Raw genomic sequence first — 13,353 nt, forward strand, 5'->3', positions numbered from 1 at the left:
AATTGAGTGAGGGTGTTCAGCAGTAAATCGACTTCTGTGTGATGTTTTGTTCAGCTTCATCAAAGAATATAGTTGTTCACACACGTATGTGCTGCCAAACTTTCGACAACGTTTGAGCAGCCTGGATGCGCAGCGGGACCTCTGTGTCGGGGAGGAAACCGTCAAACTGCGCAGCACGCACTGCCGTATCTTTGCAGAAACACTGCCATTGTGTTTCTGCTAATGCTCACGTTTAAAAAGAGTTGCTTTTTTTCGGGGTAAACTTCGTCACAAACTTTAAGTATACCGTTTTTAATGAAATCCCCCTTCCCCCTCCATGTCCATGTTCTTGTTTGCGTGTTTCGTTTCATGATGTCGTCTCAGATTACACTATTTCAATCGCGCCACACTTTCTCCACACAGAAGACACACAGGTTTTCCAGCTACGTCCATGAACATGTTCTTCGACTCTCACCTTGTTTGAAACCCCCGGTTCTCAGTGTCCACCTTCCGTTTTGCCATTTTTGATGGGCATCTGAAAGCTAATGTCACTGTTATTTTGTTGTTCTACTTCTTCCTTTCATAACTTTGCTGCTGTGAATTGGGAATTTCTCCATTGCGAGACTAATAAAGGTTTTCTTATCTTATCTTATCTTATCTTATGGGAACGACTGCTAGACGAATAAATATTTAAATAAAGCGGCCGACTGCTTGGCGCGTCACCGTTGCATTGTGGGAAATGTAGTTTTGGTGCGTGTAAAAGATCTGCGGGCTCTCGGCTTGCTGCGGTCCGCGGGCCGGTTCTAATAATAAATCAATATCATCCCAGGGGCCACTGAAAACATTCTCGCGGGCCGGATTTGGCCCGCGGGCCGGCACTTTGACATTTGCCTTAATCGATTCGTAAACTGCAGAAAAGAAAAAAAACCTTCGAAGGTACTGTTCATCTTCTCCAGCCTGTATTTGGATAACCAGCATCGTCATCATCCGAAATTAACGTACACGCGGAGGAAGAGAAAGGCCAACTCTCCCCCAACATCAACAAGCCACCGATATAAACTCGTCAATTAGAGGATCTGTGTCGCACTTGGCATCGCTAAATGCAACTCCTCCCCGCCCCCATGTCGACAACTTAACTGAAGTCAATGCTGGCCACACACGGCGGCTGATGCTAAATCTTTACTAACGCTGCAGCCCTGCTTATCTTTTGTTTTTCGACATGATAGTTCTTGTGTAGTCTGGCGCTGGACTAGGGCCAGCCTCGCTGCCATTTCTTGGGTGGAGAAACTCAGCATTGGTAGCAGTTATGTAAATTCCAGACATGCCACAATTTGTCGACATGCGGAAAAGCTTGCTCACAGACATATCCTCAGAAATAGGCAGACAAACGCTCGTTTATTTAATCTGACAAGTGATCAGTGGCCAGAAACCCAACTATGTGTACAAAAACAATGAACATGTAAATTTTCCAGCCTTTTAAGACTGATCAACAACTGTAGGGGAAGAGGACCAATGGGAAAAAAATATGTTCCCCCGCCAGGTGATGATTTCCCAACTATGTGAAGAGAATATTTTCAAAGGTGTACAATATAAACAAGTTGTGTTGTAGAGCTTTTTTTTTAAAGAATAAAGGTGTCTCGGAAAAGCTGCCAAAGTGAAATGTCTCATGAGATACATGCTTTCCACGTATGTGTCCAGTGTCCATGCAATTGCAATGCGTGTGTGTGTGTGTGTGTGTGTGTGTGTGTGTGTGTGTGTGTGTGTGTGTGTGTGTGTGTGTGTGTGTGTGTGTGTGTGCCTGTGCGCTTATGCTTCAGCATAAGTTACCCTCAGATATCAGAGGCTGTCATGTTCAGTAAATAGCCATTCATCACACAAAGCATTCTCTGATGGAACTCACAAGATCCAATCCATTATCCATACCCTAGTTTTCTGGTGTGTGTGTGTGTGTGTGTGTGTGTGTGCGTGCGTGTGTGTGTGTGTGTGTTTGTGTGTGTGTGTACCGCCATAATTTATTGTAGTGTTTAAGGAGCTGTGGCACAAGGGAGTGCACATGCATTTCAAAAGCAGAGGAGAGTAGTTGCAAAGAGAGGAGGCATATATCGAAATCATGGAATCATGTAATCCAATAACTTGTGCATTATAATAAGTAGAGGTAGAGGGAATATGTGCTCATCCATTAAGTACATGAAACTGATGTCATGATATGTATTTTTTTCCTCACAGATTGAGCACGTGTACCAAAGTGGAGGTTTGATAGATGAAAATTTGGATGGACGGTGACATCTCACTGATACACTTCATGGTTGAATTTCCACAATTCTTACTCCTATTTTCTGCCCTTTTGGATGCCCAATTTGCCTTGAACCGCACAGCACTTTGTCCCATGATTAACACTATGAGGAGGGTCCGAATCCCTTATAACGAAGTGACAGAAACTTGAGGGCACTAATGACAGCAACGTTCTTTATGTAGATGCTACACTCAAGGCAAGATGTAACTTTGTATAACTTTGGTATACATACAATTACAGTGCGGTACTCGAAGAATATGGATGGTGTTTGTGCAAGCGCCAAATACAGTTTGTGCATATGTCCGTACTGCAGGTGCATCCATGACAAGGCAAGGAAAGCCTTTCGGCCTCCACCGACGACTCCTTGGAGCCTAAAGGGTCAAAGGCCAGTGTTGAGTCTTCAGACGAGGCAACCGCAGCAAGACCAGGCGTAAGTGATGGTCTTCATAGCTCTGAGCAGGTTGACTCTGGCTGACCAATAACCCCGTCCATCCAGATGTAGACACTCACACTGGTACAAGCACGACTTATCTGGCAGGTGCTGTCATTGTGGGATGTGATATCGCCTACAGGCAGTATGGGCAGTGGATTAGTTGGAGCAGACAACCCTGGACTATTTGGATGTACCGTTCCCTTGTGGGTCTGTGGGCTTTCACAAATACATTACTGAGCATTCTTTTTTTGTTTATTTATTTACTGTATTTATTTATTTTTAAACGGACTTCATAAAGATGTTTTTACGACTGCAACCATAGATATGGAAAGCTGATTTAACATTTAATCTAAACGAGATTTACCGTATTGGCACGATTATAAGACGGCCCTGATTATAAGACGACACCCTCTTCAAGACTCAAGTTTGAAAAAAGACTTTTTGAACACCAAATTCATTTTTATACAGAAAATAATTACAGTACATCTGAAGCAAATGATTAGAACAATATATTTGAGAGAAAAAGCATGTTATGTTGCCTCATTCAAATCTTAATATCTGAACATTTAAATATGTAAACTAAAGTGCAATCACATTCGTAAATGAATGGCTTCTGGTTTTTGAAATGTAAATTAGTACATAACTTCTCCTCAGCTGCCGGTTAACCTGGCCGATCTTCGACCCACTTTTCTCCAGATTGTCGCTACGTTTCTCCATTTTCTGTTATCTCTTCTATTATTTTCTTCTCTTTTCTTTCTTACCACTATTTTTTGTTTTTCTTCTTCGTGCTACCGCTATTTTTATTTTTATTCTTCGTGACAGGGGTTCACTTTGGCATGGGGAGTCAAGTTCAGCATTCGCTTCAATGATATCCGGCACAATCTAGCGTCATGAATTGGTATAATGTCTAGACCCGGAATATAAGACGACCCCCACTTTTTCAGTCTTATTTCAATGCAAAAACCACCGTCTTATATTCGGGCCAATACGGTAATTTGTTGTGCTGACAGCGTACTATGACTGTTCCCTTGGTTACAACATGGGTCTGGATGAAACCTTTCCTTCTTTTAGGACACGTGGATAATAGTCATTCAGCCAATGATTTCTCTGATGACAAAGGTTGATGCTTTTGTTTCCTCTCTCTGAGTGCATTTTATGTTGAAGCACACAATTACTGTGGCAAAACCATCCTCCCAACTTCTGAGCTCTTATCTCTCGTTTTTCCATCCAAAGTGGTGAATCATCAGAACTTCCCTCAGAAACAACGATTAACCCAACAGGTTTCGCTGCCACACAAAATATTTGGGTAGAATATGTATAAAAACTGTGCCAAAAGTTTTAATTCCGGGCTGTTCAATATTTCTCTTGCTCCTTAAAGCCCCCGCCTGAATCATTCTTATTTTCATCAGCAGGTGACCTGGAACTGGTTGGGGAGGAGGAGAACAAATGGAAAGGGAGCCAGGAGAAAGAGGATGAGAGAGATAGAGAGCAAGACCCAGGAGATTCCTCATGCAGAATGGAAGTCCTCATTCTGCCGGCTCGCGATTTGAAAGGAACAAAGGCAACGTCGCCTACGAAGTCCGCATCATCCGTGTTTTGCCCTGTGTGGCCTCTCTCTATTTATCTCAGTCGGAGTCATGGTCTTAATCTGAACACAAAATAAATCCCCTTTAATCCCTTCCCCCCCGCAGCCGTCTGCTATTGACATCTAATTCACAACATCCAATTGTCATGGAGAAGACGTACTCACTCACCGCGCACTATGATGAGTTCCAGGAAGTGAAATATGGTGGCCGATACAGCAGTGACATCCTCAGTAATGGTATGACCCTTCACTTGGGTGGCAGTCTGGACCGTCACATGACGCGTGGGCGCGGTGGCACCTGGTCAAATGGTCGCAACAGAGATGCAGGCAGCGCTAGCAGCGGTGGCGGGCTCCCCCGATGGAGCCGGAGGGAGATTTGCCTCCTTTCGGCTTTGGTCTTCGCAGCGGGCATGTGTGTCATTTTGGGAAGCATGCTCGCTCTAAAATACATTTCGCTGGAGGCCCAGCAAGACCCGCAGTGCAGGCAGGACTGCCAGCGGAGACGCGTCCTGTTACGGGCAGCGCGTTTTGTGCAGGCCAACATTGACCCCACTATCCAGCCCTGCCAGGACTTTTACTCCTTCGCGTGTGGAGGTTGGTTGAGGCGTCACGCCATCCCAGAGGACAAGCTCAGCTATGGAATCATTACGGCCATAGGAGAGCACAATGAAGAAAAACTGCAGCGCATCCTTCTGGACCCCATTCAGAGGCGTGAGCCTGACTCCGCAGAGCGCAAAGTCAAGGAGTTTTACAGATCTTGTGTCAACATCCAGGAGATCGACAAGCTGGGCTCCGACCCCATGATGGAGGTGATCGACAGCTGCGGAGGGTGGGATCAGGCTGGGGCTCCTCCTGGTGCTGCTGGCTGGGAGAAAGAGGGTGCCCCACAAAGACCAGATTTCAATGAACTGCTTTATAGGACGCAGGGCGTGTACAGCACTGCTGTGTTCTTCTCTCTCACCGTCAACGTGGATGACAAAAACTCTTCTCAGAATGCAATCAGGGTGAGAAACGGTGTCCATTTCTAAGTTGTGCGTGTATCTGTGTGTGTGTGTGTGTGTGTGTGTGTGTGTGTGTGTGTGTGTGCGTGCGTGCGTGCGTGCGTGCGTGCGTGCGTGCGTGCGTGCGTGTGTGAGATTATGCTAGAAGGTTAATTCTCTCTGACAGCAAAGTTCATTCACACAGAACTGACCATTAATTAGGATATTTTTATGCGGCCGTTATTGGAGCAAAACCATTTCCAGATGATTCTTTCACTCCACAAATATGTAAAAAAAAAATCAGTATCTGTAACCACACTAACAAATGTGTAACATTATTTGACAAATGGGTGACTCAAGTCACAGATGACGAGAATCAACAGATGCGTCACCGAAGTCGCAAATGTGCGACGAAAATCTACAAATACGTAACTGGAGTCTTATTAGTGTGACATAAACCTACAAATGTGTACATTGGTTTGCATGCCGAAGCACATGGTTAAATGCGCGGATAGATCTGTAAGTGGAAGTCTGTCATAATTAAATCAATAAAAGCAACATTTTGAAAAAAAAGCATTTTGATAAAATACAAATATATAATATAGCCATTGAATTGTAAAATAATGTAGTAGTAGTAAATGTGTTATTAACCTTTGGTATCAAATTAATAAGTAAATATTTCATAATTTATTCTGAGGAGGCCTGGTGGTCGACTGGCTAGCGCATCGGCCTCACAGTGCAGAATTTGTGAGTTCAATCCCGGCCCCGGCCTTCATGTGTGGGTTTTGGATATTCTCGCCGTGCTTCTTCGGGTTTTTTCCAGGTATTCCAGTTTCCTACCACATTCTAAAAGCTTTCATGGCAGGTTAATGGAATACTGTACTCGAAATTGTCCCTAGGTGTGAGTGTGAGCGCGAATGGTTGTTTTTCTATGTGTGCCCTGTTATTGGCTGGCAACCGGTTCAGGGAGTCCCCAGCCTTTTGCCCAAAGACAGCTGGGATAGGCTCCAGCATGCCCCGCGACCCTTGTGAGGATAAGCGGATGCGAAAATAGATGGATGGATAATGTTTATTGTAACAATGTTGTAAATTTCTTTCTTTCCAAAGATTAAAAAAAAAAAATTAACATGTTTTTATAAAGTCAATTTTTATTTCACAATGTCCTTTTCCATAGTGGCCTTTTTTTACTTTTTCAGCACAATAACTTGGTCTGTCAATCAAAGTTAGTGGGATTGGACCTCTGAGTGTGGTCACCAGCGTAACCATTTGGTAGTATCAATGCTGGACTGTTATGTGCAATCCTAGACGCCAAAAATACCCTGCTGCTGCAGCCCTCTCTCAGCCCGAAGTAAACTTACGTTACTATCCAAACGCTTTGCAGCCTCCCTGAGTCACTCTGAAGCCGAATTCTCTCCTGCAGCCAATCTGTCTCTTGGCCCACAAGCTTCTCAGCATTAGTGATAAGGCAAGTCTCTATACGCTTGAATCGATACTGCAAGTGCTCATTTCTATGTAAAGGATCATCCAATCACTTAACTGGCTGCGCCTCATGTGATTTGATTGACAGACCAAGTCATTGTACGGAAAAAACGACATAATGAAAAAGACCATTGTGAAGAGCGACATTAGGAAATGAAAATGGACTTTGTAAAAAAAGAAAAAAAATTTTTTTTTTTTTAATTCATCAAATCTTGGAGAATCCATCCATCCATCCATTCATTTTCTGATCCGCTTTATCCTCACAAGGGTCGCGGGGGTTGCTGGAGCCTATCCCAGTTGTCTTCGGGCAGTCGGCGGAGAACACTGGTTGCCAGCTAATTGTTATAATAAGCGGATTAGAAAATGGATGGATGGATGGCTGTTCCATAGACGTGACTGCAGTCACGTATTTGTCAATTCTAGTTATACATTTGTGACCTCAGTCGCACATTTGTGGATTCGCATTACACATTTGTGACTGCGGTTACACATCGGGATTCTTTTTACATACCTGTGAGTTGAAATACGCATTTGTCAATGAATTTGCTCCAATAATTTGCCCTGTATATGTTGATAGTAGTTCTTAACCTTTTTAGAGGGACCGAACCCAACCAGTTCATATGCACATTCACCGAACCCTTCATTTCTGAAAAATAAAAGATTTTTTTTACAAATTCAAGACATATAAAACCGCATTTATTAAAGACAGAAAAAAAAGTAAACAGAATTAGTACACTTAAGTATAAAGTATATATTTTTTTAATTGTGCACAAAATGAACCAGCCAGTGATATCATACCTAATTGACATGTTGAGTCAGGTGTGTTTTATCCTCCATGGCAGAGGCAGAGGCAGAGGTTCTGTCAAACCCCTGAGACGGATTCACCGACCCCCTAGGGTTCGATCGAACCCAGATTAAGAACCGCTGGTTTAAACAATGGAGTTCGACCTTATCAAACAGAACTGTTTCTCCGTTTAACACGCAGCACATATCCAGGATCAAATAGTGTGACTGTGACAAATACTTTTTTCCTGGTGAAAGAAGAGAAGGAAAAATGGGCGGGCAAACACATTTAATTGAAATTCGTGGCTGCTGCAAGTTTCAAACCCAAACTTCAGACAAAGATAATTATTAGAACATATTGAAAGATTTTAATCATTTCGTGACATTGTTAAATTTGAATTCTAACGACACCTTATGTATGCGTGTGTGTGTGTGTGTGTGTGTGTGCGTGTGTGTGCGTGTGTGTGCGTGTGTGTGCGTGTGTGTGCGTGTGTGTGCGTGTGTGTGCGTGTGTGTGCGTGTGTGTGCGTGTGTGTGCGTGTGTGTGCGTGTGTGTGCGTGTGTGTGTGTGTGTGTACACACACACACACACACGCACACACACACAAATACATACAAACAGGTATATATAAAATCCCGAGACCCAGCCAATCCACTCAATGGGATGATAATTGAATCGATTGGAAGACGATATATTAGCTTGTAAATATTGGCACTTTTGTGACTGTGACATTGTATTGTGTGTCTGACGACTGTGTAGATTGATCAGGAGGGACTCACGCTGCCTGAGAGAAGCCTTTACTTGGGTCAAGATGAGGACAGTGTCAAGGTAGAAAGCGCTGCTTTTGTTGATTGGGACCCTCTGTCATTCATTTTGCTCCACCCTTTGCCTACGGCACTTTCCCTTCCCCTTCTACTCTTAGTTCCCATTGGACTGCATCCTATTTTCGAGCCCCTTTGCAAAATGATGCCTTTCTTCACCTTTCACCCGTTTGTCTTTTCTTCCTTTCTTCCCTCACTTTTCCCATCTGTTCTATTCACTTGCCTCACTCATCTGCATTAAACCACCTGCTTTTTTTCCCTGTGTCCCACTGTGCTTTTGTCATCTTTTGCACCTCGCCACATGTCAAGCCGTCACCAGCTGTTATTGATGATACTCCTCCCCTCGATCAGTGCTGAAGTCATTGTGCCTTTCAGATCTTGGCGGCATACAAGGCCCTGATGGAGCGCTTACTAAGCATGCTGGGAGCTCACAACGCTACACAAAAGTCCAAGGAGATTATACAGCTGGAGACTCGTCTAGCCAATGTGAGCTGATTCTTTGTGCGTGTGTGTGTGTGTGTGTGTGTGTGTGTGTGTGTGTGTGTGTGTGTGTGTGCGCACGCACGCACACGCAGCAGTTTATGTGGAAGCACATGATTGTGTGTGTGTGCAGTGTTCAGTAAAATCTCTCTCCAGATCACCATGTCAGAATATGATGACCAAAGAAAGGACGTCAGCACGATGTATAACCGCATTACACTCAGGCAGCTGCAGCGCACTGCTCCTGGTGTGAGTACTGTATACACACGCACATGGGTGCACATATGCGCACACACACACACACACACACACACACACACACACACACACACACACACACACACACACACACACACACACACACACACACACACACACACACAGCCCAAGTGAATCACAAAAGTGTCCGCCCTGCAGGACTTAAGATTGAGCCTTGAATGCAAGAAGGAGGAAAGAATATAAGCGGACATTGGAGGGTGTTAGACATGATGGCAGGAGGAGGAGGAGGAAAGGTAAATTGGATTTCGAGCGAGGAGAAGAAGGAGGAGGCACTACCCTGAAGCAGTGCGCATGCTGACAGAAGATCCTCAAGATGTTCTGTGGTTAGAAGGGACAGACACATGCGGGGGAAACGAAAGATAAAATGCCTGATTTCAAATTCTCAGCCAAAAAAAAAAAGAGATTAAATATATCGTGTGTACGAAACATAACATACTCTGAGAGTGAATTTGCAACCCTGAAAATGGGGCCAAAGATGCAGATTGAAATGTGAACAGATACAGAAGCATAAGAATTAGTCTGACAATTGGATCTGGAGGATGCTGATTAATTTAGGATGCAAATTTTGTTTACATGATGCGTAATTAAGAGGCTTTACTCACTGATTCCTCAAAATGAATTTGTGGAAGGCAGCTGCTCTGAACCGCTCTTGATCTTTTTTTGTTTGGTCTTTGCTTTAAACTCTTTGCACCCCAAGGCATCATTTGTCAAACAAGCAATCACGGTCTCGTTAATTTAATTAGATCTTGTCCAAAAAAATAAATGTTTTTAATTTATCTACTATTATTAATGGGAAACTGTCACATTTTGTGGACTTCTTGAAGATTTTTTAAAATTGATCATTGTGATTGAAATTATATATTCTACAGTCCAGGCTCCATAATTCTAATTAGTTCAAATTCTAAAGAGTTCTAACCATCGCCTTGCCCAAATTAAATGACGTTAGTGGCTTCTGATGTTGGAGTGCTACGTTGGCCTGACTCGAGCGCAGGTAGCATGGGTTCGCTTTCTAAATGCAGCCATGGTAAGAAATCTCATAAAGAGAGTCAGCAGAATCAGTATTGTATAACAGTATGCAATATCGACTGTGAATATTGACTTATGAATCTATGCCTTGGGTTTCATTAAGGTAATGATTCAGCCTAGAACAGACGTATTATAATGAAGTCTGTGATTATGCATTCTTAAGTACTGCATTATTCGACAGTATAATAGAACGTCTGACTTACTGGCTAGGTTTAAAACATGACATTGTAGTTGCTAAAAAAAGAAAAAGAAAAAAAGAACAGATTTGGAGAGGTGAAAAAGTTTGAATACATTTGCAAACATACTTCACTCCCTTTCTCGTATGGTTTCGAAATGATTTTGTCAAATGTATTTCATGATTAAAGTGTTGCTTTCTTAACGCACTAACTGCGTGGGCTGGTGTGTTCAATCTTCTGATTGTGGACTGAGCACCATGGATGTTTACTCCCGAGAATTGGCTGTGTTTCTGATGATGAGGGAAACCGAGACACACAAACAACACAGTGAAAACAACGCTGTGATAAGCAGAAAGAAAAAAACACACAGTTGAGAATGGAAATTGGCTGTTGGAAGACATAATTGTAACGTGATATACTGTTGTAAATAACATAAGAAATGGGCCCATCAGTAAATTTTGCCGCTCCATCATTTTCCAGTTATTGTCAGTCCGTCAATATTTCAATCCAAACCAAAACTATCATCGTCGATCCGTCAATCTCGCTTCTCTAAATTACAGTCCGTCAACAGTATTTTAGAACCGTCATGAAATTTCACCCGTCCTTCATCGTTATTTTAACCATACTCCTGTCTCTGCAAAATCTATCCACAATCTTTTTTGATGTGGTTAGAGCGATCGCAAGCTCTCTCTTTCTCTTTCAGGTTTGTCCTTCTTCTCTTTCTTCTTCTTCCCCTCCTCTTCGTTTAATGGCCGATTAGTGCTTTTTGCTTCTTACCGCCACCTACTGTACAGGAACCGCAAAGAGAGTTGGTTGGCCGAGTTACAAGACAATACATGTTTACTCATATCGCACTTTCACAACCTCTGCAGCCGTAACAAAGTGCTTTCCAGATCATACGAAATAACAATTACACAATAGCACACATAACACAAAGCAGTGACAATTATACAATCCGATCAACTATTCCTGCATGCACTTTGTTGTTGGAAGCAGTTCTCGATGAAAGAGGAGAGATTCAGTCTCCTTTCACCAGTGTATCAGAGACGTCATGGTCACAGCGTGCATGACGCCACACGCGTCGGCTACAAGCTAAGTTTGAAAGTGAACGAGTAGCTGTTGTGTCCATTGGCAAATAGAGAGAATTGTTCAATTCTCCTGGCCCATTTAGATCCGCTTCAATTCCAAGCGCCTCCTCTCAGCTCCAAATACACATCACGCACTGCGCGCCGACACTCCTGTCTCCTCATTCTCACCTCCACCAGCCATCTATCCAGCCACACCAACACAGACTGTCCCACAGCGGCGACATCATCGCTGAACAAAACAGGGCTGTGAAAAATGCTGCCCATTACAGGCACAAAAAACACACCTCGCCCCACAGCCGTTGAGCGGCGACAGTTATAAAGCACCAACATTGAAGTTTTTGAAGATGACTGCCATCTTGGAAAAAAAGCTAAAAACTTGGGAAAAATGTTGACTATCTACTGTCGATCAAAGCTGAGTGTTTCTGGCGACGCGTTTCCATGTATAGTTAATGCAGTCCGCTTGAAGAAACCCCTGTGGGTATTCACCCCCATGTACAAACGCACAAGAAACACGGCGCGTGTTTCCGTCAGCAAAACGGGAGTCTGTCAATGATGGACTGAGAAGGTCAGTCGGTCCTGACGATTCTGGTGACGAACCGAAACCCACTTCATTCGCCACTTAATCTGTCAGTTTTTCAAAGTTTCCTGTCATTCGTCATTCACCAGCAAACCGGGAGTGACCTGGCCTTCCGTCATTACTGACGGAATGCCCACCTCTGGTAAATAACATGAGTCAATTCAGATATAAAGCTTGAAGCACCAAGTAAAATAGGGATTCACATTTTGGATTCATCAAAGTTAATCAAATAATTCAAGCATCATGCATTATGAAAGAAATAACATTTCATACTCATTTTCTGACCACAGCTTCACTGGAAACGCTTGCTGGATAAAATCTTCCATGACAACTTCTCTGAAGACAAGGAGATTGTGGTGCTTGCCACAGATTACATTCAAAAAGTGTCCGACATCATCAAGACAACATCGAAAAGGTAAAAAATAAGTGAGTAGGAAAGAGAGTGGGGAGGTCGTGAGGGGTTGTATTTAGGGGCAATTCCACTAATGATTTCCAAAATTGATTGTATTTGATATATGCATTTTTGGGTTGGTCCTTTTATGAGTGCTTTTTTAAAGGTTGCTTTGTGCAATGTGATTGGATAGAGCAATTGCTTGGTCTTTTCTTTGGACCTGTCATCTAACTTGTTTTTCAGCCTTCTGTGCGTGTACATTTGAGGATGCTAGTGCACACCAGTTCCTGTTGAATTACCTTCCAGTTCTACATCAACTGATTATTATTGATCTACCCACACTGTTCTCACACTTGCACACACAGGCATGCACACACATTGTTCTTTCCCCTTCTTGCTCTTGACAAGCTGCGGGGCTACACCACGTCAAGATGTGTGTTGGAGCCACTGACAGCTCGCCAATAGTCACGGTGCTCTACACAACAACACTCAAGCTGCACGCATGACTGACTGACTGGTGGGTGTATTACTTCCTTGCCATCAATGTGAAAAATGGGTTGGTGTCATTTGTGTCATACACCCACATACATAGATACATATGTCAGCCAGGGACAGTAAACTCCAGCTCCATTAAGGCTTCCGGAGAAAAACACAGTGTACCTCAAGAAGTATGTCTCCCATGGAACCCTATAACATGAAAACCGATCCATTTTGTGGCATTTGCGACACATTATTATGTTCCTACATTTCGACACTCACTCCTTCATTTCGACCCCAGTTTAATCAAACAGGACACAACATCATTCTCACATTCTACAGTTTCAGTAGCGCAACTGAGAGCGCATTCTCAGTTCTTCTACTCTAGTCTGAAGCATACCTTGACACACACACACACACACACACACACACACACACACACACACACACACACACACACACACACACACACACACATACACACTCACCAACCACACCAAAGTGC

At 43.3% G+C, this 13,353-nt stretch overlaps 1 protein-coding gene across 1 annotated transcript in view; it reads left to right on the forward strand.

The window, feature by feature from the left end:
- ecel1 (endothelin converting enzyme-like 1) overlaps positions 1-13,353 on the forward strand; it is a 54,154-nt gene that overhangs the window by 8,147 nt on the left and 32,654 nt on the right. The window contains exons 2-6 of the mRNA XM_019861596.1: positions 4,115-5,294; positions 8,293-8,361; positions 8,730-8,840; positions 8,991-9,083; positions 12,271-12,395. Of these exons, the coding sequence (XP_019717155.1) occupies positions 4,437-5,294; positions 8,293-8,361; positions 8,730-8,840; positions 8,991-9,083; positions 12,271-12,395 (1,256 nt within the window). The 5' untranslated portion in view covers positions 4,115-4,436. The remainder of the gene's footprint in view (positions 1-4,114; positions 5,295-8,292; positions 8,362-8,729; positions 8,841-8,990; positions 9,084-12,270; positions 12,396-13,353) is intronic.

The sequence above is a fragment of the Hippocampus comes genome, unplaced genomic scaffold (genome assembly GCF_001891065.2).
Source record: "Hippocampus comes isolate QL1 unplaced genomic scaffold, H_comes_QL1_v1.1 scaffold122, whole genome shotgun sequence".
NCBI classification, from domain to species: domain Eukaryota; kingdom Metazoa; phylum Chordata; class Actinopteri; order Syngnathiformes; family Syngnathidae; genus Hippocampus; species Hippocampus comes.